Here is a 25,808-nt window from a genome sequence, read left to right on the forward strand (position 1 = left end):
TCATGACCTGAGCCGAAATCAAGAGTTGGACGCTCAACCAACTGAACCACCCAGGCACCCCACAAATGACCACTCTTTTTAATTTTTGCAAATTTGATAGATAAAAAGAAGATATTGCTGTGGTTTTTTCTTATTGGTGAAGGTAAGATTATTCATGTTTCTAAACCTTATTTGTTCCTATTTCAAAACAATAGAAGCAACATAAGCATTTGTTTGCTTAAATTTTATTTACAATTTTTTTTAAAGTTTATTTATTGGGGCGCCTGGGTGGCGCAGTCGGTTAAGCGTCTGACTTCAGCCAGGTCACGATCTCACGGTCCGTGAGTTCGAGCCCCGCGTTGGGCTCTGGGCTGATGGCTCAGGGCCTGGAGCCTGTTTCCGATTCTGTGTCTCCCTCTCTCTCTGCCCCTCCCCCATCATGCTCTGTCTCTCTCTGTCCCAAAAATAAATAAACGTTGAAAAAAAAAAATTTAAAGTTTATTTATTTTAGCAATATCTATATCCAGTGTGGAGCTCAAACCCACAACCCCAAGATCAAGAGTCGCACGCTCAGCTGACTGAGCCAGGTGCCCCAAGACTTTATTGCTTAAGAGCAGTTTTAGGTTCACAGCAAAATTCAAAGGAAGGCTTCTTTGTTTTGAGCAAACTACTCCTCATTCCTGGAATGATCTTCTCCCCCAGCCCAAATCTAAAATGTTGGATTTTATTTGTCCTTCAAGGCCCAGCTGGGATACCTCTGCTACCTTGAAGCCTTCCCTGATCTTCAAATCAGAAGTAAATCTTTCCTGCCTTTGAATTTCTCTAGGCCCCTCACAGTACCTCTCCTAGGGCACTCTGGCAGAGTAGAAAGAGGAAAGCTTCAGAGTTAGCACAAATCTGGCTTCAAATCTCCTCCCTCGATATGCTATTAGCTGGAAACCAATTCATACTTCATCTGTAAAGTGGGAATAATACAATTCCCATTATGAGATCATTAGATTGAATTAATATACATAGAACATCTGTAGGTATTCAATGAAAGGTGGTTCTTACTACTTATCCCTTTTTACCTATGCTACAATAGCATTTCTGTATATCCTATCTCCCTACAGAGTGAACTAGAGAACAAGGGCCATATCTTACATACTTTTGTCTCTTCCACACACTTAGCATGGAATTCTGTAAACTTTGTGAACTCTTTTTTAAGGTATACAGTCAAAACCAAGCATGCTATGGGGGAGCTGGGTGACAGTTGGTTAAGGGTCCGACTTTGGCTCAGGTCATGATCTTGTGGTTCTGAGTTGGAGCCCCGTGTCGGACTCTGCTGACAGCCCAGAGCCTGGAACCTGTGTCGGATTCTGTGTCTTCCTCTCTCTGCCCCTCCCAACTTGTGCTCTGTCTCTGTCTCTCAAAAATAAATAAACGTTTAAAAAAAACCCAAGCATACTATGTCTACCCACCATGTGTGAAAAGATCATAGTCTTTGAGACTTCCAATTAAAGATGTTGGACTAAAATACTGCTTTACTCTTTCCAGAAAAGTCCTAAAATTAACAGCAAAAATTTTTCTTTGTAGTCATAAACTCATAAGGACAAAGGCAACAGGAAAAGTAACAACAGCAATAACATTCTGAAAGTGGGAAAGCAGAAGGAAGACTATAATCGTTCATTTAGCAGACTCAGTAAGGTTGCTAGGCTGGCAGCAGGGAGAGTGAAAGAAGTCAGCGAACGTGTACCAAGGAGCCTAAAAAGGCTCAAGGACTGTTGGCACCAGTTCTCTCTGCAAGCAGAGGGTAAAGATGGAGCTACCAAAATAAGATTAGCTCCAAGTTCTGTTAAATAAAAATGTAACATCAGGAGGACATAATAATCAAAACACACAAAGCAAAAACAAACAGAATTGAAGGGGGAAATAGAAAATTCAACAATAATAGCTGGTAACTTTAATATCTCACTTTCATTCATGGATGAATAATGAGGTAGAAGATCACAAGGAAACAGAAAACTTGAACAATACTGTAAACCACCAGACCTGACAGACACCCAGAGTACACTCTACTTAATAGAAGCAGAATGAATACACATTCTTCTCATGTGTACATGAAATAGACAGACCACATGTAGAGACCATATGCTAGGACATAATAAATCTCAATAAATTAAAAAAGAAATGAAATATTAAATATATCCTCTGATCACAATGGAATAAAGTTAGAAATCAGTAATAGGGAAATCTGGGAAATTAAACAAAATACTCCTAAAAAACTAATGGATCAAAGAAGAAATCACAAGGAAATTAGAAAATACTTGTTTTGTTTTGAATTAAAAACATTTTTTAAATAATTTATTTATTTTTTAATTTACATCCAAGTTAGTTAGCATATGGTACAATAATGATTTCAGGAGTAGTTTCCTTATGCCCCTTACCCATTTAGCCCATCCCCCGCCCCCCACAATCCCTCCAGCAGTCCTGTTTGTTCTCTATATTTAAGAGTCTCTTATGTTTTGTCCCCTCCCTGTTATATTATTTTGTTTCCCTTCCCTTATGTTCATCTGTTTTGAAAAATATTTTTTTAATGTTTATTTATTTTTGAGAGAGTGCACTTGTACACACCCTTGGGGGAGGGGCAGAGAGAGAGGGAGACAGAGGATCCAAAGCGGGCTCTGTGCTGTGGGGCTCGAACTCATGAACTGTGAGATCATGACCTGAGCCAAAGTCAGATGCTTAACCGACTGAGCCACCCAGATGCCACAGAAAATACTTTGAGATAAATGAAACTACCAAAACTTATGGACTGCAGATAAAGTGGTATGGCAAGGGAAACTTATAGCTGTAAATGCCCAGATAAAAAAAAAAAAAGAAAGATCTCAAATCCATAACTAGCATTCCACCTTAAGAAACTACAAAAAGAGGAAACTTAAAGCAAGTAGGAGGGAAATAATAAAGATTAGAGTGGAAATAAATGAAATAGAGAATAAAAAACAGGAGAAAAATCAATAAAACAAACAACTGACTGACTAGACTACCAAAAAAAAGAGGTAAGATTTGAATTACTTTTAAAAATAGGGAGGAAAGAGGAGACGTTATTTTCAATTTTACAGAAATACAAAGAATTATAAAGGAATATTATGAATAATTTATGCCAACAAATTGGGTAACTGAGATAAAATGGACAAATTCATAGAAAGACACAAAACACCTAAAGCATCTCAAGAGATAGATAAATTTGAATAGACCTTTAGTAAGTAAAGAGATTAAATTAGTAACATAAAAAAACATCCACAAAGAAAAGCTTTGGCCCAGATGGTGTCACTATGAATTCTACCAAAGATTTAAAGAAGAATCAACAGCAATCCCTCCCAAACTCTTACAAAAATTAAAACAGTACTTATCAGATCATTCAAAACCTTATTATCCACCTCGCTCTTCCCTCTGAAAAGAGGACTGGGGTTCCCTCTCCCACCCAATAATTATCCATGACTGTCATTTCCGCTATAGACTTCAGTTTCCTCACCAGTAAAACATGGGGATTAAATAAGATAATGTCTAAAGTTCTTTAAGCATTGATATTCTCTGTTTATTTTGGTTTCTCTTTTCTCTGAAATTTCTATTTTTGTGAAGCCTTTCTCACACCTCATTATGTCTCTGAAGATGTTGGGTGAGGCACGTGATGTTGTCAAACATTAACAGATGGCATGCCGTTGACAGGAACAGGTGGCAGGGGAGGGGATTCTGCCTTCCCTCATCTCTTCAAATGCCAAGAGCCATTTGGCATTGAGTTAATACCTCTCCCCCAAGATTGGTCTTGGCTGGGCCACAAGCATCCCCCTCTGCACTGGACTAGGATCAGGTGAATTCTAAGGCAACCCATCTTTCCTGAGGTAAATAAGGTTTTGCTGGAAGTCAATAAACACGGCTGTCCTAGTTGGACTAGGCACTTACCTGCCCAAAGTGATGAGCCAAAATAATGTCCACAACATTAGTTGTCAAGCCTGAGAGCTAAAAAGATAAAAACGCCGAGTCAAGGGAGTTAAGCATACATAAAAATTTATCAAGCTGTCCACTTACGATTAGTGTACTTTGTTGTGTACATGTCATTCTTCAACAAACTAAAGTACAGCCCAGTGTCACACATTTTCATGAGATGAGAGTTTCAAAGACACATGAAAACAAGAAACAATTCAGAAAAAAATGAAGTCTCCCTTCCAGGGAAATAATATCACCTACTTTGAAATAGGTGGCTGGAAGAAATCTTGGCCATTCCTTCTTTGAAAACTTAAGACCTAGAGCTCTTGGCTATTAGCTACTTCATTCCTGCCTGTATTTCCCACATTTACACTAGATTTGTGGCCAATAAGGACTGACTTAAAACTACTCCCTTCAAGTCACCCAAGAGACAAAAATGATTTTCTCTCCTCCAGTTTTTGCTCTCTTCATTTTAGGGAGTGGGAGGAAACTGCTATGTTTATAAAATGTTCTTGCGTTTGAACATTTTTCCCCTAATTTTTTCCATTTCAAAATGATGCATATCACAGTCTAATAAATGCAGCAATCTGTGCAAATCTGCAGACTGCTAGTCTATTTTCAGAAAAATTTCCAACTCAAATTATGTTGCTGATTCCCTGTAGCCTTCTTCCTTGGTTTTATGCTTAATTCCCACTGCTGACTTGGATCAGAGGTGAAGTGCTGAACTGGGGGTGCAGATGGAGAAGAGGAGATGAGGAGACAGACAAGGATATGGGAAGAGCAGGACCACATAGTCCCAGAAAGAGTAAGGAAGAAAGAAGCCCAGAAATCTTCATAGGGGTTACTAATGATCCAATGGTCATAAATTAAAGATAATTAGAATTAACAACCAATCTCATTACATGTTTAATACTCATAAGATCGTTCTCAAGCTTTTAACAATTTTATTAGGTTATTACACATAATTTATTATACATTACTGAGAATGTTCAGGTCAATCTTAACATACCCATGTAATTAGACAGGAATGAGAACAAATTTTAAATAAGGTTGTAAGAAAGAATTTCCCCTGCATCTGGCAATAGCATCGTTAATACGTTTCATCCAAAGTATGCAAATTTCTCTAGAACTTAAAAAGTGGGGAGAAATGGATAAATTTTTTAGAATCTACTCTACTGGCAGGTGGAATATATTTTAATTCTAGTATAGTTAACATGCAGTGTGTTATATTAGTTTCAGGTGTATAATATAATGATTCAACAATTCCATATATTACTCAGTGTTCATCACGGTAAGTGTACTCTTAATCTTATTCACCTATTTCACCCATTCCCCTTCCCGCGCCACCCCCACCCCCCACTTCCCTTCTGGTAACCATCTGTTTGTTCTCTGTTAAGAGTCTATTTTTTGGTTTTTTGGTTTGTCTCTCTTTTTTTTCCTTTGTTCGTTTGTTTTGTTTCTTAAATTTCAGTAGGTGGAATATTTTAATATTTTAAAGTAATATAAAAGCAACACATGCTTATCATAGAAAATTAGGAAAATATAGAAATAAAAAAGAAAATAAGTCATCTGTAATGCTACCAGCCAAAGACACAACTACTAGTAACCAATTATTTTTCCTTTTTTTTTTTTTTTTTAATATAGTGGGTAAGTCTCACGTTTCTTTTTCTTTCTCTGTTTTTTTTTTTAATTTTTGAGTGACAGAGAGAGACAGAGCACAATGGGGAGGGGGAGACACAGAGAGAGAGGGAGACACAGAATCTGAAGCAGGCTCCAGGCTCTGAGCTGTCAGCACAGAGTCCGATGCGGGGCTCGAACTCACAAACCGTGAGATTATGACCTGAGACAAAGTTGGATATTCAACCGCCTGAGCCATCCAGGAGCCCCTCTATTTATTTATTTTAAAGTAATCTCTACACCCAACATGGGTCTCAAACTCACAATCCCAAGATCAGGAGTCGGATCTTCTACTGACAAGCCAGCCAGGTGCCCCAAATTACTTTCCCTCTTTTCGAATGCATATCTATGTAACAAAATTGGGACATATATAGTTTCATCTATTTTTTAAGTATTGAGAATTTTCTCATTTCTTTAAATAACCAAATAAATTTTTGGTTGCAGGATATTCCATTCTATGGTTGTGTCACAATTTTATGGCTCTACAGTATTGGTACTTAGGTTGTTTCCATCTTTTTGCCCTATGCTTTAATGAATATTTTGGCTCTGTGATTTCCTAGCTGTGACCTTAAGCAAATGGCTTAATTTCTCTGTGGGATAAGAATAGGACCACTTCACTGGGCTGTCCTGAAAATGAAAAATTTAAACATAGAGAAAACATTTAAGAATAGTGCCTGCTATGTAGCAAATACTAGACATGTATTAGATTCTTAAGAAATTATTATCCTTCTATTTAAATCTTTGTAGATATCACTACTTATCCTTCAGATAAGTTCCTAGATATTGAATTACTGGATCTCATGGTTGAGTACCAATAAAGGCTCTTAATACATGTGACAAGCTGGGGAGTGGTATTTTGGAGCCTATCTCCAGTGGTGGATCAGAATGAACGTTTATGGCAAGTTAAAAATACTCAGAAGCAGATATTTATTTAAAAATGAGATTGTTACATTAGGCATCTTTTAGCAAGTAATGAAAGCTTGGGTTATTTCTTCTCTGGAAAACTTTATAACATCACTGATTTAGTCTAAACCTCATAGTTTTATTTATTTATTATATGTATTTTCAGTGTTTATTTATTTTGAGAGAGACAGAGACAGAAAAGCAGGGGAGGAGCAGAGAGAGTGGGGAGAGACAGAAATTCAAGCAGGCTCCATGCTATCAGTGCAGAGCCTGACACAGGGCTAGATCTCACAAATCTTGAGATCATGACCTGATCCAAAATCAAAAGTTGGATGCTTAACTGCCTGAGCCATCCAGGTGCCCCCAAACCTCATAGTTTTAGGTTAAAATAACATACAAATAACATTTGTACTTTGGTAGGGAAAAGTGTTTCAAAGCTGCTTCCTTTTCTAACCTAAAAACAGCAAATGACCTTTTCAGCACAGGTCATTTCAATGCAAATGTTATTTAATAATATGCTTTTACCCTTATTCCCTCTTTTCACTCTGGTTGTTGCTGGGATTGTTTATATTTGTAAAGTCATTAGCATGTACTCCTGTAGATTCCTATCTCCTTGAACAGATTTTAGATAACACTCTATCTAAATAGCAAATATCTTCATTTTTTCAGATGGCACACATCTTCAATCCCACCAATCTTTGGGAGCAGTGGCATGGACAAGTTATTTGCGGTTTAGTGAAGAGATTCATTCATTCGTTCGTTTCACTCATGAAAACAGTGAACATGAAAACCAAAGATTGGGAGAAGATATTTACATGTATCCACCAAAGGATTCAGACACAAAATGTAGAAAGAACTCTTACAGATCAAGAAAAAGACTAGCAACCTGATTAAGGGGGAAAAAAAGGCAAAAGACTTGACCAGTCACTTCCTTAGAGGATACTGAAATGGCCACTAAGTTTTAGAAAAGGTGCTCTGTCTGGCATCATAGGCCCTGAGGGAAATGCAAATTAAAACCCGGCATTATTTCCCCATAAGCATTGCTTAAAATAAGAAAGATGGTATAATTAAAAATTGTTTTTTAATAACTAAACCTATTTTGCTGATGGGTGCCATATAGAAACAAGCTAGTATTACAAATAAAACTGCTCATCTTTTACAAAAATTAAAATGACTTTCAAATGTTAGGGAAGAGGTGGAACAACTGGAACTTTCATGTATTGCTGGTGTGTAAACTGGCCAAACACTGTGGAACACTGTCCGTATCTACCAAAGCTAAATATACAGCTGCCTTATGACCCATCAATTCCACTCCTAGAGACCCAGGAGAAATGAATGTGTAGGTCTATGGAGAGACAGGTAAAAGAATGTGCACAGGAACTTTACTCATAATAACCAAATAACAAACAACTTATTTTGTGTATTTATACCATAGACTACTAAACAAGAATTAAAAGAACTACCATTACACACAACATGAAAAAGAATCACTATGAATGAAAGAAGCCAGATACAAAAGAATACATATTCTATCATTCTAATTATATGAAGTTTAAGAATAGAGAAAACCAATCTATGGTGATAGAAGTCAGAAAACAGTTGTGTCTGGGAAGGAGAATAAGTATTAATTAAAGCAAAGGCATAAGGGAATCCTTGGAGCTGGAAATATTCTGCATATTGATTGGGTGGCAATTATACATGCACACATTCATGAAATTATATACTTAAAACTTTTTGCCTTTGACTGTATACACTTCAGTGAAAAAATAAAAATAAAAATAAGACATTTTGAGAGGGGACCGAGAGATGACCCAATGAATACCATTTAGTGCTTACTTTGGAAGCTGCCCAGTCAATCCAGCCTTTAGCACAAGGGTCAACGTTAATGAGCACAAGGCCTTCCACGAGTTCTGGATGATTGAGCTGAAATAGACAAAGACAACAGTTTGAAAGTTCCACTCCCAGCATTCTTCTATAAACACTGGAGCATGGTTAATCAATTCTTATGTATTATGCCATAATGCCTCAGATTTGAAAGTAAGACTTCAGAGAGGTGCTAGGTGCAGAATATTTGGAAAAATTGCTCTTTAAGTCTGACTTAACATCTGGAAAACCAGTTCCTTAAAATGCTATGAAATGATCTTGCCTGGCAAGGATCTGTGAGGAGACATGATATTTATTTCCTCATCAGAGGAAGGCACCTGGTAGTATCTCTGCAGTTGTTTAGCTCATGGTGGGTTCTCCCTGCTGGGAAAGTACCCTTGGAATTACTTGGCATAAGGGGCTGCTGAGGCTTAGACTGGAGAATTTCACATTCATATAGCCTTGACTCCAATAGGAGCTTCTTACGTTTTTTTTGTTTTTTGTTCTTCCCCCAGAAAGCACCTGAATGGGTGATACCACCCTACCCCAAAAGACTGTCCTATCACCCAGGAGGCATCTGAAAAACATTTCTTTTAAAAAATTTTTTTTAGATTTTATATTTATTAAAAAAATTTTTTTTAATGTTTTTATTTACTTTTGAGAGACAGACAGAGCATGAGCAGGGGAGGGGGAGAGAGAAAGGAAGACACAGAATCTGAAGAAGGCTCCAGGCTCTGAGTTGTCAGCAAAGAGCCTGATGCGGAGCTCAAACTCGTGAACTGTGAGATCATGACCTGTGTCGAAGTTGGACGCTTCACTGACTGAGCCACCCAGATGCCCCTTTTAGATTTTATTTTCAAATAATCACTACACCCATCGTGAGGTTTGAACTTACAACCCCAAGATCAAGAGTCACAAGCTCTACTGACTAAGCCAGCCAGGCACCCTTGAATTAACTAAGTAAGTAAGTAAGTAAGTAATTAGAGTGTGTGTGAGAGTGAGCACACACAAGTGTGCACAGGGGAGGAGCAGAGGGAGAGGGAGAGAGAGAATTTTCAGCAGACTCCACACCCAGTGTGGGCTTGATCTCATAACCGTGAGATAATGACCTGAGCGGAAATCAAGAGTTGGATGCTTAACCAAATGAGCCACCCAGGCACCCACCCTGAAAAAATTTCTTAATTTCTGTTTCTTAAATAGAAATCAACACAGACATTTCTATTTACACTCAAAACTCTCCAGTTTACTTCCTTTCCCTCTGATTACACTGATTATGCTCACTATAGAAAATCTGATAGGGGCGCCTGGGTGGCGCAGTTGGTTAAGCGTCCGACTTCAGCCAGGTCACGATCTCGCGGTCCGTGAGTTCGAGCCCCGCGTCAGGCTCTGGGCTGATGGCTCAGAGCCTGGAGCCTGCTTCCAATTCTGTGTCTCCCTCTCTCTCTGCCCCTCCCCCGTTCATGCTCTGTCTCTCTCTGTCCCAAAAATAAATAAACGTTGAAAAAAAAAAATTAAAAAAAAAAAAAAAGAAAATCTGATAAACAGAAATTACAAAAATTAGGAAATAAAAACTTGTATTATCTAACCACACAACATCAGTCCCTGTTAATTAATATTTTGGTATACTTCCCTCTAGTCCTTTCCTATGTCTATCACAAACTATGGTGAATCTGTATTTTAATTTTTTTGTTAATGTTACAGTATATGTGAATCACATATCATTACAAACTCTTCTTATAAAATTTTAATGGCTTCACAAAATTCCATACATGTTCTCTAAGAATTACGTTTTATTGATGATACCCTGCCCTCATTTGTGATTTTTCAGGTACTGTAAGTACAAAACAGGGCTTTCTACAAACCTTTTTCTGTTGTTGACAGAATTTACAGAAAAACTGACATAAGACCCACAGTAGTATCTGGTCACTAACAAAGCAGTAGAGCTGTGACCTAGGCAGTGCCTCAAGGGTAGCAGGACTAATCCTCTGTACTTACTGCAAATCTGCTGAGGATGTAAGCTCCAGCTCCAACTCCAATCCCAATGATGCTTTTCAGACTGTGAAAGGGGACATACCAACACTGATAAGATTAACTCACTTGGAGGGGACATGGCATAATGGAAAAAATACAACTGGGTTCAAATCTGGCTCTGATGCTTACTGGGTTCTAGAAGCTGGTCAAGTTTTTTTTAACTTTCTGAGCCTCAGTTCCCAATCTATAAAAGGATATAACCACCTATTTCTAAGTTGATTTTAAGGGTTAAGTGAAATATGACTAAAACCTGGAGTCATTCTAATAGCTCCCTCTCCTATCACCTCTATGTTCAACCTAACAGTAAGTCCAAAGAGTCTACCTCCAACATATTTCCATCTATCTCTATATACTTCACTCCAGCCCCAGGCATTCAGTATCTAGTTGTCTCTTGCCTGACTGCTGTAATAGTTTAATGGTCTCCTGCTTTTTCTTTTTTACTCTTCTCCAACTCATTCTCCCCACAGCTAGACTAATTCTTTTTTTTATTAAAAAAATTATTTTTAACATTTATTTATTTTTGAGAGACAGCGACAGAGAAGGAGCAGGGGAGGGGCAGAAAGAGAGGGAGGCACAGAATCTGAAGCAGGCTCCAGACTCTGAGATGTCAGCACAGAGTCTGACACGGGGCTCAAACCCACGAACCGTGAGATCATGACCTGGGCCAAAGCCTGACACTTAACCGACTGAGCCACCCAGGCGCCTCTAGAGTAATCCTTTTAAAAAATATAAACAGCTTTACTGAAATGCAATTTAATACCTAGAGTGACCATTTAAAAGACTAAACTGAAAAAAAAAAGGCAAGGGGCGCCTGGGTGGCGCAGTCGGTTAAGCGTCCGACTTCAGCCAGGTCACGATCTCGCGGTCCGTGAGTTCGAGCCCCGCGTCAGGCTCTGGGCTGATGGCTCAGAGCCTGGAGCCTGTTTCCGATTCTGTGTCTCCCTCTCTCTCTGCCCCTCCCCCGTTCATGCTCTGTCTCTCTCTGTCCCAAAAATAAATAAATGTTGAAAAAAAAAATTAAAAAAAAAAAAAGGCAAAATTAATGCACATTCTTATCTAACCCATTTTTAAATTCTATACCTGAAAGAAAAAAAAAAGACTAAATTGGGTATCACTCCCCTACTTAAAACTTTTCAGTATTTTTTTTTTGTCTTTTGAATAAAATCCCCAATTCTTACCTGATCTGTGAGACTATGTAATTGGGTTCTTGTCTATTTCTCAAATTTCATTTCATGCCTTTCTCCTACTTGCTCATTTGGTCCAGGACTTCTGGAAATATTATTCCTTCTGTCTGGAATCCTCTTGCCCTGGCTCTCTGTCTAGGTACTGGCCTAGACATGTTCTTAGAGAGGCATTGCTCAACTAGCCTTATCTCTGTAAACCTAGCCCTTCTCTAAGGCATCACCCTCACTGACTTCTCTTACAACACTTTAGTTGTGATTATTTGCTTATTTGTTGTTAATTATTCCTCCCACTAAAATGTAAGTAGGCTCTGTGAGGACAGTGACTATTCCATTTGTTCACCATCGTAGTCCCTAGATCAGACACATGGTAGAAATTCAATAAACACTGTGTTAAGGAACTGCAGAATGAACCTACCTTAAGTGGGTAAGAACAGGAGGCAGCATTTCAGCCAACTCATCCATTGTGGGGTACTGGTACCTGAAATCCAGAAGGATACCTCCTGAATTAGAATGCACCCACATTTCCCAATCACAAGAACAGCCAGAAGAGTATGGGGTTCTTAGAGAAAAGCATTCCCTTTACCAAAGGCAGAAAGGAGATGATGTGTGGAAATGACTGTGACATGCTGTCTCTCTCTCTAAGACTTCCATGCTGAGAAGAAAGGAGAAGAATCTATGTGTTTCTATTTTCTAAAGGGCAGTCTCTGGGACCAGAAGAAGCCATTTGAACAGAACAGGTAATATGGCTCTCTCTGAAGGCATTTCCAAATCCCTAACAATCACTTCAACTGGGATTGAGGCTCAGCAAACTTCCAGCAATAACAGCCAATTGAGGAGGTGGCTTTTGGTCTGGGGCTTATAATCAGGCAGCTAAAGGCAAAAATAAACAAAGCTTTACTGGGCCTAACCACATTGGACCCTTGTCTATTTCTCAAATTTCACTTCATGCCTTTCTCCTACTTGCTCATTTGGTCCAGGGCTTCTGGAAATATCATTCCATATCCTAGACTCCTCATCATGAATGCTGATTTGTTTTACTTAGACATAAGATAATGTGGTTACTTTATTGCTTTTGAATTTGGTGTATGATATGAACTACATGATCCTAAGATGGTCAAGCAAGGCCAGGAACCGATTCAGACTAGGAACCCAAGAAAAGAAGGGAGCATCCATAAAGATTACAGAATCAAAGATGGAAAGAGACCTTAAGACAATCTAGGATCTACTCTATATGTGACAGGGGAATCAGCCTGCCTCTGCCTGAAACACTTTTTAAGTGATGGAGTGCTGTTGAGCCATTTGTACACAAAACAGAAAAAAGGAACCAGATATAAATCTTGTTGGATATAAACTGGTCATTGGTCAATTTGCATCTGAGAGACAGAACAGCCCGAACATGTCAATAACATGGATTCTGGAGCCAGACTGCCTCAGTTAAAATTCCAGCTCTGCTACGTATTTGTTATGGGATCTTGGCAAAGTTACTTAATATCCCTGGGCCTCAGTTTCCTTGACTGTACAGCAGGAATAATAGTAAATCTATCCCATAGTTCTGTGAGGGTTAAATGACTTAACAGATATGAAGCGTTTAAAGCAATGTCAGGAATGCTGTTTAAGTCCAATGTAAGTGTTGGTTATTTTTTACCTGCAATGGTCTATTTCACATCAGTCCCTGGCAGAGGCAGCTCTGGAGAGGAGCCAAGGGAAAGGGGAAGAATCTGTAATTTCACAGCTTGTGCTTTCACTCCCCCTTCCAAGGTCTTTTCCATAATTACAATGTCCATGGAAGAGTGAGGGAGACTGCGGTTCCACCATGCAAAGCAGGTTTAGGATGAGGCCAAGACCTCCAGGGCAGCTTCTCAGAATAAATGCTTACAAAAATATTCAAATTCCCATCACTAGACTGGGAGGTAAGGTTGGGGAGGTGCTCCCAGGAAGTACAGATGGATTGGAATTTGTTCTAGGTAGTTGGAAGTTTTAGGGAGGGACACAGAAATGACATTTTAAAAAGATGAGGAAGGGGACAGATAAAAGACAGTGACATGTGGGTGTTTCAGACACTTAAGCCTTGCAATTACAAGGTGACAGATTCCCATCTATGGAGAACCATTCAGGGACATAGGAAAATATGCAGTTTCCCTCAACAGATTGTATGCAACAGTCCTCTCAGAGCAAGGAAAGAAAGAGGATAGTTGGTTGATAAGTATAACCACAGCCTGTGCTAAAATCAACAGGAGAAATCAATGCTACTTCTCCCACTGTAGCTCAATCATTTGCTCTTCTGAATGCATGGCTTCTAGAAGGTCTTGCTTGTGGCCTTACCCTGTTGGGAAAGAAGGTGCACCTTCCTGCTGGCCTGGGGCATCCACATGACAGACAGCAAAGTGCTGGGTGATCTCTTGCATATCCTCAAAGTTAAAAAATGCATTGAAACAGGATTTATCTGCAAGAATAAAAATACTCATAAGTCACAGACTCTCTCTCTCCCCAATTTTCAACGGAGTGTCCATACAGTCCTCTTCATTTCTCTCCAGTTTTCTTCAACTCAATTAATTCCATATCATTGTTCTCTTTCACTCCTTTTATTCACTGTTCCACCAAAATGAGGTGTCAGAACAATGTGATTCAAGCTGCCCTAAAGGCTGAATACCAGACATCCCAATGACCTGAAAACGACACTGAATTCTCAATTCTACAGTGTCTAAAAAATGGAAACCAATTCTGGTATTGCACAAAATAATCTTGCACCCATCATGCTGTCATTTCTCATGTACCTTATTCCCCCATCTGACACAGAGACGCTGACTATATTCCAAGAATGTGGCTAGAGTAAATATCCTGGGCTACTCACATTCACCATGTGGAAGACTGTCCCTTGGAAAAATTGCTGCAGTGTAGAGATGGGCTGCTGCTTTAATTTCTACCCTGTTAGTATAACTGCTTGAATCACTTCTCATGCTTAAGGGGCTACAAAAGCTCCAGCACTAAACTGTAGCCTCAAATAAATGTAGGCCACCTCTGAAAGCCAGAGAAGCATGGGAGAAAAACATACACATGTACAGGCTCTGAGCCTGTGGCTAGAGCCAGAATCTTATTACTATCTAGAGAAGTCCACTTAAAATCACTGATGACAGGCTATAGGAAGAACACTTTCACTAATTCATTGAAGGGCTCACAACAAAGTTAAGTTGAAAAAAACCAAAGAAGTATAGACTTAAACAAAACAAACAACTGATTTCTATTCTACTCTTTTTTTTTTTAAAGACACACTTTATTATTATTATTTTTTTAATAATAATATTATTATGCCCAACGTTGGGCTTGAACTCATGACCCTGAGACCAAGAGCTGCATGCTCTATTGACTGAGCCAGCCAAGTGCCTCTCAGTTCTGCCCTTAACCAGTTCATCCTTTACCAGTTAAGACACAAAGGTGAGATATAATTCCAGTATCCCCCAAACGCATTTTCCTGCACACTTCCCAGACACTTCAACCCTGCACTAATATGTGTAACAATGAGGAGGGAAGGTTAAGCCAGAGAGGAGAAAACCTGTGCTCTGTTAGAATACTGGGGTTTCTTCTTTTTAAAAATAAATATACAAAGATTAATTATTATAATAAAAAAGGAAGGTATAAAATCAAATACATACGATTGAGGCCAATGTCATGATATGTCAGAATAACTGGTCTGTTTCCCTTTGGGAGGCCTCTGATGGTGACGTGAACCACACCGTGAGTTGTTTCTATGTCATGTTCCTGTAACAAGACAATGTATTGTCTCAGCAAAGGCAGAATGTACTTCCCAGATGGCTGAAGTTCCACAATACCTATTTATTGCTATTTCTCACTAGCTGGGGCAGGATATATCACTGAACCATAAGCACACTGGAGACATGTTATACTATATAGCATACTCCTACTTTCTAATTCCTTCCAGATAAACTAACAAATGAGGGGAAAAATACACCTTCTCATCCACAAAGCTTACTATCTTTTTTTTTTTTTTTTTTAAGTTTATTTATTTTAGAGTGTGCAGGGGCGGGGCAGGGAGAGGGAGAGAGAGAATCCCCAGCAGGCTCAGTGCTGCCAGGAAAGAGTCCCACATGGGGCTCAAACCCAAAAGTCGTGAGATCACGACCTGAGCTGAAACCAAGAGTTGGTTGCTTAACCGACTGAGCCAATCCAGGCGCTCCTAAAGCTCACTATTTTAAATGAGGCAAGTCAGGGATCTGTTGAGAATACACTTGCAAGTAGCTTTTAAAAGATCAGCAAGCTGGGTAAGGAGCCAGGTAAGACATGGGGGAAGGAAAGGAAGCAGAAAATATGAAGGAACTGCTGGGTAAAAGCCAGATGTTTCAGAGCCTCTAACCTCATATTCAGCAACTAATAAGTTCAGTAGATACTTATGGGTGTGTCTGCCTAAAATCCCTTCCCTTTCCTGGCAGCTGCTCTCCTGTGTCACCCATACATTACAGGAGGCTCTTGGCTGCCAAGTTTGTAGGATGTAACCTTATGGTCATGGCTTACTGAAGAGAGGTGAGCATCTGGTCCATGGGGGGTATGTATCCTTCCCTGAGAATTTGTAACTGGGACTAAGAGATTTTATCCTCAATTTGGTTCTTCTCTTGAAAAGAGAAGCAGACTTGGGAGCTTTTAGTAAACATTTCCACTGCTCTAATTCTTGGTTCTAGCTGTATATGGTCTTAATTTCTGAGACATTCCTGAATTACCTCTGGTTCAAGCTAGCTTGGGTGGGTTTGTTTCCTGCACCCCCAAAGAATCCTAACCAAGTCAAAGAGTAGAGTTCAAGATGTAGTCAGAACAGAGCTCAGGAACTAAACAAAGCTCGAACAAGATGCAATTGGAGCTAGGACCAGCACTAAGAGTGACTGGGTAGAAAAGAAAGGAACTGTAGAAAAGCCACTGAGGTTTATTCTAGTCCTCTTCGATGTCTGTATTTCTCAAAAATAAAAAACTATTATGTCTAGCCTAGTGAATTTTTGCTGATGAAGTCCTCACCTATCTCAGACAGTCTTATAGTAGATAAGATGTAGCTAGGATAAGATTAACTGTCAATAAGAACCCCAGCAAAGGCAAAGGGCTTCCAACTTAATTTCCTATCAAATTATGAACCTCATCAGAACTCTGGTTTCTTCTCTGATGTGGGGCACAAAATAGTCACAGGCTAATTCAGTATCAGTGTATCATAGTATCATAAGCCCCAGGCTGGAGCAGATAATCTCTATCAAATCAAGTCATGAGTGACTGTTTCTGTATTTCTCTATTTCCTATTCAGGCCTATTCAAAACACTTGGAAAGGGGATGTAAGAAATGAAGGAAAGAATCAGATACTTCAAACTGCCTATGACGTATAGGGTTTAGAAGAGATGAATATAAAGAAATAAATTCCTGTTACTACATGAGCATTTCTCTTGTAGTAATATCAGAAGTACTGAGGAACCCCTCACCCCTACCACTATCAAGTTTCTTCATTAAACAACTATTTACTGAATCCCTAATGACCAGACCCTGGACCAAGGTCTGGGGATAAAAGTGAACAAGAGAGATGTGATCCTTATTCTCACAGAGATTATGTTCTAGACAGGAAGGCAGGCAATGAACGCACAAATCAACCAACCCATAATAATAGTATGTGATAAGTGCTATGAAAGAAATAAACAGGAAACCATGATAGAAAACTGAGGAGAAAGACATTAACTCTATTAGCAGCCAGGAAAGTGCAAATTAAATTTAATGAGATGCCATTTCACATACACCAGGTGGCAAAAATTTTAAAGTTAGGTAACACCAAGTGTTGACCAAGATACAGAGAAACAGGAACTCTCATACACTGTTGGTAGGCATGCAAACTAGAAAAACTACTCTGTAGAACAATCTAGTAATCTCTAGTAAAGCTAAGAGGTATCTATCCTACAGCAGTTTTACTTATAGGTGTAATCTAAAGAAATTCTCAAACACAGTCACACACACAAAAGGATATATACAGACAGATACACTGCAGCCTTATTTATAATGTCAAAAAAATTGGAAATAGCCTAAATATTCATCAATAGGAAAACTGATAAATAATGATCTATTCATATAATGAAATACAGATTAAAATGAACTAGAAGCATTAATATACAGATAAAATCTTAAAAACATAATGCTGAGTAGAAATGCAAAAGGGTATGTATGTATCGCTTACATAGATTTTTTAAAAAGCAACATTACATAGATTGCATGTTTATATACATACATTTAAAACATAATACTTAGAGAAGGAATGTACACTAACTTTAAGATTTTGTTTCCTTCTGGGAGCTGACAGATTCAGAAAAGGAACTCAAGAAGGCTTTGATCTCTCTTGTGTTTTAATACCTCCCCCTCCCCCCATGTTTTACTTCTTGAGAGAAGGAATAAAGAGGAAGAAGCTGGGTCCTGCCAAATGGATGACGCTACAGGAGAACCCAAGTTGAAGAGACTGCAACAATTTGTCAGCTTCACAATCAGGTTGCCGGAGCCTTCAGTAAAGTTTTGCTAAAATACTCCAGTTTGGTTTCAGTTATGCTACTGAGGATGGAGGGAAAAACCAGGTAACACTGTGGCCCTAAGGTTAGCAGGACCTCCCAAAGCTACGTAATTGATAATGAGAGCATGGGGCTGGGGGGGGGAGGAGGGGCGGGTAGGATAGTTAGCTGTCAGGGAAGTTCAGAAGAAGGATGATGAAAAGGGAGACATAACAGAAAGGGAAACGTAACTCTGTAACCATTTCTTAATCTGGAGAAATTCAGAGTTAAAACTGGATCCCTACAAGACCTCAATTTTTTAGGGAGATCTCAGCCCCTACTTCCCCATTATAAGCCTCAAATTATGTAACGACTCAACTATTCATGGGCCAAGAGTCCTGCGCCCTATTTGGAGCAACACTTGGTTGTGGGTGTCTCATTCATTTTCAAAGTATGTGAATGTAAATGTTCTTGGTAGAATAAAAAATACGAAAAGAAAGGAGACACTCACCTCCATGTGGACTCATAAATATATCCTTTGCAACTCTGTGTGTGAATAGCTGAAACAAGTCTCCATCTGGAGATGAATGTGCAGGGACCCTGGCTATGGTCAGGCAATTGCAGGGGTGATGCTGCTGCCGCCTTTCTGCTTTAGTCAACGATCATCTGTTTCACAGCTGCTTTTCCAATTACCTCACCCTTCCCCAGCATTCTAGACAGTGTGACTACACAATGAGAGCCCCTGCTCAAAGGGCAAAGCCCAAGTAGTGTCTAACAGGCTCTGGTCATAGATCTTTCCCAGCACTCTGATTATTTATCATCTCCAAGGATATGGACTTCTTAAACACAATCCCTTTATTCTCCAGGCTATAAAATGACTTGAAATCATATTGGTTCTGTCTCCATTCTGGACTGCATCTCCTTCTTAATCAAAGACGTAACTTTAGGGGCGCCTGGGTGGCTCAGTCAGTTAAGCATTCGACTTCGGCTCAGGTCATGATCTCAACGGTTCGTGAGTTTGAGCCGCACATCAGGCTGTGTGCTGACAGCTCAGAGCCTGGAGCCTGCTTCGGATTCTGTGTCTCCTTCTCTCTCTAACCCTCCCCAACTCGCACTCTGTCTCTGTCTTTCAAAAATAAATAAAAACATATTTAAAAAAAAGATGTAACTTTTTTTTCTTTATATGTTTTTTATTTATTTTGAGAGAGAGCACATACGTGAGCGGGGAGGGGCAGAGAGAGAGGGAAACGGAATCCCAAGCAGGCTCCACGCTGTCAGTGCAGAGCTCAATGTGAGGCTTGATCTCAGGAACCATGAGATCATGACTGGAGCCAAAATCAAGAGTCCTGGACACTTAACCAACTGAGCCACCCAGGCATCCCTCAAAGATGTAACTTCCAATCGAAGAGTTTTTTTAAGAATTTAAGAGTTTATGGGGAGGGGCTGGGGTGTGAGGACAGGTTAAACAGGTGATGGGGATTAAGGAGTGCACTCGTAATGAACACTGAGTGATGTATGGAATTGCTGAATCACTATACTGTATACCTGAAACTAATATAATACTGTGTTAACTAACTGAAGTTAAAATAAAAACTTTTTCAAAACAGAATTTAAGAGTTTAAGGATATTACCATTATTTTATAATAATCAATTTTCACCTTTTTTTTTCTGAGTCCTCTTCCCTCAGCTAAATGTGCTGTTATCAGAATTACAAAATCTGACTTGCCTTTTCTCTCTGAATTCAGTTAATTTTTGATCACTTCATGCCCGTTAATACTTCTTCTCCCTGGCAGTCTGAAATAGTTTAGGAAAACTTGAATGACAACATACTCTTGGAAATATCAACATTTTTGTTAGCATGGAATTTTATTGTTTCTAATAAGCAGGCTACTTATGAGCCTTGGATACAGTTTTTGTTATTATATAGAAAACATATTTTAGGTTTATTTATTTATTTTGAAAGCAAGTGAGTGCCTGTGCATACATGTGCATGAGTAGGAAGGCAAGAGAGAAAGGGAGAGACAGAATCCCAAGCAGGGATCTCTGGCATGGGGCTCAATCTCACAAACCCTGAGATCATGATCTGAGCTAACACCACGAGTTGGATGCTTAACTGACTGAGCCACCCTGGGGCCCCAGGAATTTTTGATATAATACCTCTACTATCTTACCTCTGTGTAGGGGCATAAGGTTTTTTGCATAACCTCATTTACTCCCATAGAAGAATCTGCCTCTAAGATTATTCAGCCTTCTGCCTATCAACAGATCACTTTTTCCTTTCTAAAGTTCCATGACACTTTTCCCTGACTCTAGTCTCAACATTCTCCCTCCTCCTCTTACCTCTTTCAGCCTAGTTCAGTCAACACTCTTGCAGACTGTTTCTACTGTTACTTCTCAACCACCCACAACTCTCGGCCTTTACACAAATCATACTCTTCATCTGAAAGCCTCTTTTATAATATGTCCATACATAAAATCTATCTTTTCTTCCTTCAAAGCCAACTCTAGTATCATCTTCACATAGCCATAGTTAACAATGAGGAGAAAAAGAGTGAATGGTTATTAAACCACATGCAACAGCCAGAACACTGACTTTCTACGTAGAAAAGTCCAGGCAGGAAGGGTTCCGGGTCCGGCCAATTCAAACACCCCACTCTCTGGCCACAATGAGTGAATGTACACGTAACCCATGCTAAGCCAACAAGAATCTGCCCCTGGACTTTTGCCTAGAGATACAGGTAAACATCTTTTAAGCAGTGAAGCTAGTAACCTGAAGTTGGCAGCCATTGTGCCCATGATATGACAGAGCTCATCAGAGAAATAAAACCTTCTAGTGACAGGGGAAAAGGGAAATGAGAATTGGGGTGCTGATAAAAAGCACTTTCGCTATTCCTGTAAGGTTCTTTTTACCCCCCAATGAGAAAAAAAGTCACCTATATCTTTAGAACTTACTAAAATCAACCTCTCTCTTCCCCACTCCCCCAAACAACTATGACAAAATCAACCCCAAAAAGATGGGGCATCTCAAGGGGAGGAACTATGAACAAAGGCCACCAGAAAGGAAAAGCACGTGGCAGAAGTGGGGTAGGCCAGAAATAATTCCAGCTCTCCTGAGAGTGGGGAGTATATATAAAGGAAGCAGTGGGACAAGAGGCTGAAAGGTGGACTGGGGCCACATTCACATCCTTCAAGGCCAAAGAGGAGCACGGAGCTGGTCAAGCTTTCTAACACAGATTATAGCAGATAGTTGAACTCCAGACCTCTCCAAACACCTCTTTTCTGGGGAAAGAACTTTCAGGATACTTATTTCACTTAATTCTTATTTTGCAAACGTGCCCATTCATCAAATGATCTTCAAGAGTTTAAAGCTGTTTAATGATTAATGCAATTAGATGTACATTCTTGAGGTCTTTATATCTATTGTAGCTTTTTCTTTTTCTTTTCATGACATCAGGTATATCACCCATTGAATTGTAGTAGTGGTACCAGGAATAAAAAATTAAGGAATTTTTAACTTTTCAAAAAGAGAGTTTAAAGCTGTTTAAACCCCTTTAGAAGAGGCAGTCACATATATACATTTGAATTGCACTACTAAAAACCAATCCTCACAGTTGGGTTCTATAAATCAGTTCCCCAAAGAGTTACTGCAATTAAGCAGCTAGCATGAAATTACTCAGCCCTTGGCCATGCCTGGATTATTCCAGGAGCAAGAACTCCATTCTTATGAGTGCACTCCATTATTAGCCTCTTCTATGGGAATGATATATCCTGGCAGACAGCAGCTTTGCACTCTCCATTAATATTTATTAAGTACCCCTCTGGTAGAAGTGGAAGGCAATTTGATAAGATATGCCAAGAGCTCTAAATACGTTCATTCCAAGAGTCCATGTAAGGAAGTATTCTACAGTGTGGATAAAATTTATGCACAAAAACGTTCAGTGAACTGAACGTATTATAAATGATCTAATTTCCAAAAATAATGGAATAGTTAAGTCATGGTATAGCCAGATGAGGAAATACTAGGCATCTCTCAGAAATTATTTTTGAGTGTTTAAAAATGATATAGAAATGAGACTGTGTTGTAATTATGAAGTCAGAAAAGGGGACACAAAATTGTACATCCAATTTGGCAACTATATAAATTTAAAAGTTACTTTATAGGGGCACTTGGGTGGCTTGGCTGGTTAAGCACCCAACTCTTAACTTCGGCTCAGGTCATGATCTCGCAGTTTGGCAGTTTGTGGGATTGAGCCCTGCGCTGGGTTCCACGCTGACAATGTGGAGTATGCTTGCAATTCTCTCTCTACCCTCCTCAAAATAAATAAATAAACTTTTTATTAAAAAGTTACTTTTGGGGCGCCTGGGTGGCGCAGTCGGTTAAGCGTCCGACTTCAGCCAGGTCACGATCTCGCGCTCCGTGAGTTCGAGCCCCGCGTCGGGCTCTGGGCTGATGGCTCAGAGCCTGGAGCCTGTTTCCAATTCTGTGTCTCCCTCTCTCTCTGCCCCTCCCCCGTTCATGCTCTGTCTCTCTCTGTCCCAAAAATAAATAAACGTTGAAAAAAAAATTTTAAAAAGTTACTTTTATAAAAATTATACACATACACCTATTTCAACACCAAACGTAAGAATATAGTTGTCCCTAGATTATATGAGTTTTTTTCTTGTTCTGTATAATTCTCTGTGCTTTCCAAATATTCAGCTGTGAGCATGTACTCTGCCAATAACCTGAACATAAAAGTAGAAACTAAAAAGAAATAAAATAAAAGATGGTTATCTCTAGGTAGGATCATAAGCAACCTTTATTTTTATACTTTTCTAATTTTTTTCTGATGTTATATAAAGTGTTATTATTTATCTATTAAGATTTTATTTTTAAGTAATCTCTATACCCAATGTGGGGCTCGAACTCATAACCCTGAGATCAGGAGTCACATGTTTTCCTGACTGAGCCAGCCAGGCACCCCAAGATAAGTGTTATTTTTTAAAAGCAATGTATCATATACACTTGCTATAGCATATGTCTCAGCTCTAATTCTAAACCTTTTTTAAAAAGAAAAAATTTTCTTTAATGCTTATTTTTGAGAGAGAAACAGTGAGAGCCAGGAAGAAGCAGAGAGAGAGAGAGAGAGAGAGAGAGAGAGAGAGAGAGAGAGGGAGAGAGAGAGAGACACAGAATCTGAAACAGGTCCAGGCTGAGCTGTCAGCACACAGCCCGATGTAGGGGCTCAAACTCACGAACCGTTGAGATCATGACCTGAGCCGAAGTCGGATGCTTAACTGACAGTGTCTCCCAGGCGCCCCTCTAATTCTAACCTTTAAATGGTTTCACAAGGAAAGGAAAATTAAGCAGCACCCACATAGACAAATGGACAATAAGCCTGCTGATACATTGTTTCAACTGGCAGTAGGTTCTTTTCTCCTTTCTCATCAATCCTAAACACATCACCTCTAACCACCCCTTCCCACATTACCTTATATCCAAATATAACTGCTGTTTGTCTCAGTGGAGTTAATTATCAATGAAGTGACTTAGGACAAACAAAGAACCAAGAAAAATGGTAAACTTTTTTTAAAGTAAGATCTGGGCCCAATGTAGGACTTGAACTCACAACCCCGAGATCAAGAGTCGCATGATCCGCCAACTGAGCCAGCAGCCAATGCCCTGAGAACTGGTAAATAATTTCAATTACTGGAGGTGAAAAAAAAAGCATGTAGTTGATTGGTAAATAAAACAGAGGGAAAAGGTGGCTCAGAGTGACATTATGAGCTTGGCTGATGATGCTAAGGTAACTTCCTGGGGACGTCATCAAATATTCCTTAAAGATTTTTCTGAGGCAAGACAGAGATCAGAAGGAAACCCTGATTAAATAGCTTCAGGTAACCTAGTATCACAGTAACGCTAATGGTCAACACCAACGCCAATGCTGAATGCTTTAACATTTAGTGACAATGTTGGCTTTAGATCTGTTTTGTCTCCTAAGAATGCCCAATGGTTTCTGGGAAGCCTTCACGCAAACTAGGCTGTTCTAGACTTCTTATATCACAGTTCCTAGTTTTTGGGACTTCTATCAAACTGTCACTAGACTCTTGATCCAGCTGTCTCCAAAGCATCACATAAGCCTTTAACAAAGAGACAGACAAGAATGGTGGTAGAAGATTTGTGAGAGCTAGAAAGAGGAAAAGAGAAGGGTCTATGGTTTTTTCTTCTTTAGAGCACAAAGAACCTGTACATTCAAAACAGTGACAGACACGTGACAGTGACAAACACCTGCCACCATTCTATTTGTATTAGGACGGAACTAAAAGTTATATTTTACAAGGCCAGAATATGTTACTACATCAAAGCTTCACCAAAAATATCATGAGTTTTTGCCAGACAATTTTTAAGCCTTAATTTAAAAAAACTGATGCATAATTATATTTCTAAAACTCAATTTCATTTATATCTAAGTATACTTATGTGTGAAAAATTCATAAAGAATATATACCAAATACCATACACTAGTGAAATAACAAGTAATTTTTATTTATTTACTTTTTGTTTTCTTATCTACTTTGCAGTGAGCATGTAGTTTTTTACATTTCATTTTTCTTTTTGGGGCAGGAGGTACTCAATTTGGTGAAAATCAAATCAATGTATCTACACTTTTTTTTTTTTTTTTAAAGTAGGCTCTTTATCCACAGCGGAGCCCAACACAGGACTTGAATTCACAACCTTGAGATCAAGACCTGAGCTGAGATCAAGAGTGAATGCTTAACTGACTGAACCACCCAGGTGCCCCTGCTTCTACACTTTTAAGTTGAAGTGTATGTACGTATATGTGTGTGTACACACACACACTGTTGTTCTTGGGATTTTTCACTTTGAATTCTACTGTCACCCTTTCTCGAATGATCTCCTTCTAGGTAAATTATATCAGATATTAACAATAGCCAAATTCAACTGGTTCAACCTAGATCCAAACTATAACTGAAATTAGGTCAAGTTAAAAACAAGTAAACCCAAACTTGACTTTAACAGCACTAAGTTGATTCTCTTATATATATAAAGTACCAAATAGTCATACCAAGAGGTGTTTGATACTGGGATTCAGAAATCTGTAACAATGCTATGAGCCTATCCCCTAACAAAATCAGTTTCAGCTGTTCTGTTAAAGAATTTCAGCTTTCAGAACAACTCAACTCCTTACAACATCTCAGCTATGGACATTTTCAGATGGGAAAGAACAGGCAACAGATCCAGGAAGAGTGGGGTTTTGCAACCCCAATTCCACCCAATGGCAAGTTATGAAACCTGACTCTCAATTTCCTTGTCTGTAAAACAAGGATAATAAGAACCACCTTGTGATAGTGCTCCAAGAACTGGAGATGTGTATATTTAGTATCTACAGTAGGTACCCAATATTGCTATGATGTAAGTGTGCATGCAAGATAAGTATTAGTTCTTCCTTTCGATGCTAATGCTATAGACAGACTCCAATGTACTTAACATAAAATGCATATCTGAAAATAACTATTTGCCTATGCATATACAGGATGATTGAATCCTGGAAGCAAGGAAGCTGGTTTTCCACACCTTCCTTCTCTGCCTAGTACCCTCTGAGTTTACTTCATGTTGCTTCAGACAGTCACTGCTATGAATCCATCTCCAAACATAAGGTTCTCATTTCCATGTACTCACTTCTTCCTCCCATTT

General features: G+C 39.1%; 1 protein-coding gene across 5 annotated transcripts in view; it reads right to left on the reverse strand.

Annotated features, from left to right (window-relative positions):
* NDRG3 (NDRG family member 3) overlaps window positions 1-25,808 on the reverse strand; it is a 68,302-nt gene that overhangs the window by 13,371 nt on the left and 29,123 nt on the right. For 4 of the 5 annotated variants that reach the window (XM_086702136.1, XM_086702138.1, XM_025932778.2 and 1 more), the window contains 6 exons: window positions 15,254-15,359; window positions 13,926-14,046; window positions 12,019-12,081; window positions 10,384-10,444; window positions 8,362-8,448; window positions 3,922-3,978 (listed from right to left, as the gene is read on the reverse strand). In XM_086702136.1, the coding sequence (XP_086558262.1) occupies window positions 3,922-3,978; window positions 8,362-8,448; window positions 10,384-10,444; window positions 12,019-12,081; window positions 13,926-14,046; window positions 15,254-15,359 (495 nt within the window). Of the gene's footprint in view, window positions 1-3,921; window positions 3,979-8,361; window positions 8,449-10,383; window positions 10,445-12,018; window positions 12,082-13,925; window positions 14,047-15,253; window positions 15,360-18,623; window positions 18,785-25,808 lie in introns of those variants that run through there. The other variant, XM_086702139.1, reaches the window with a different exon arrangement.

This window comes from Puma concolor, chromosome A3, assembly GCF_028749965.1.
Source record: "Puma concolor isolate L17-30 chromosome A3, mPumCon1.1.hap2, whole genome shotgun sequence".
Lineage (NCBI taxonomy): Eukaryota > Metazoa > Chordata > Mammalia > Carnivora > Felidae > Puma > Puma concolor.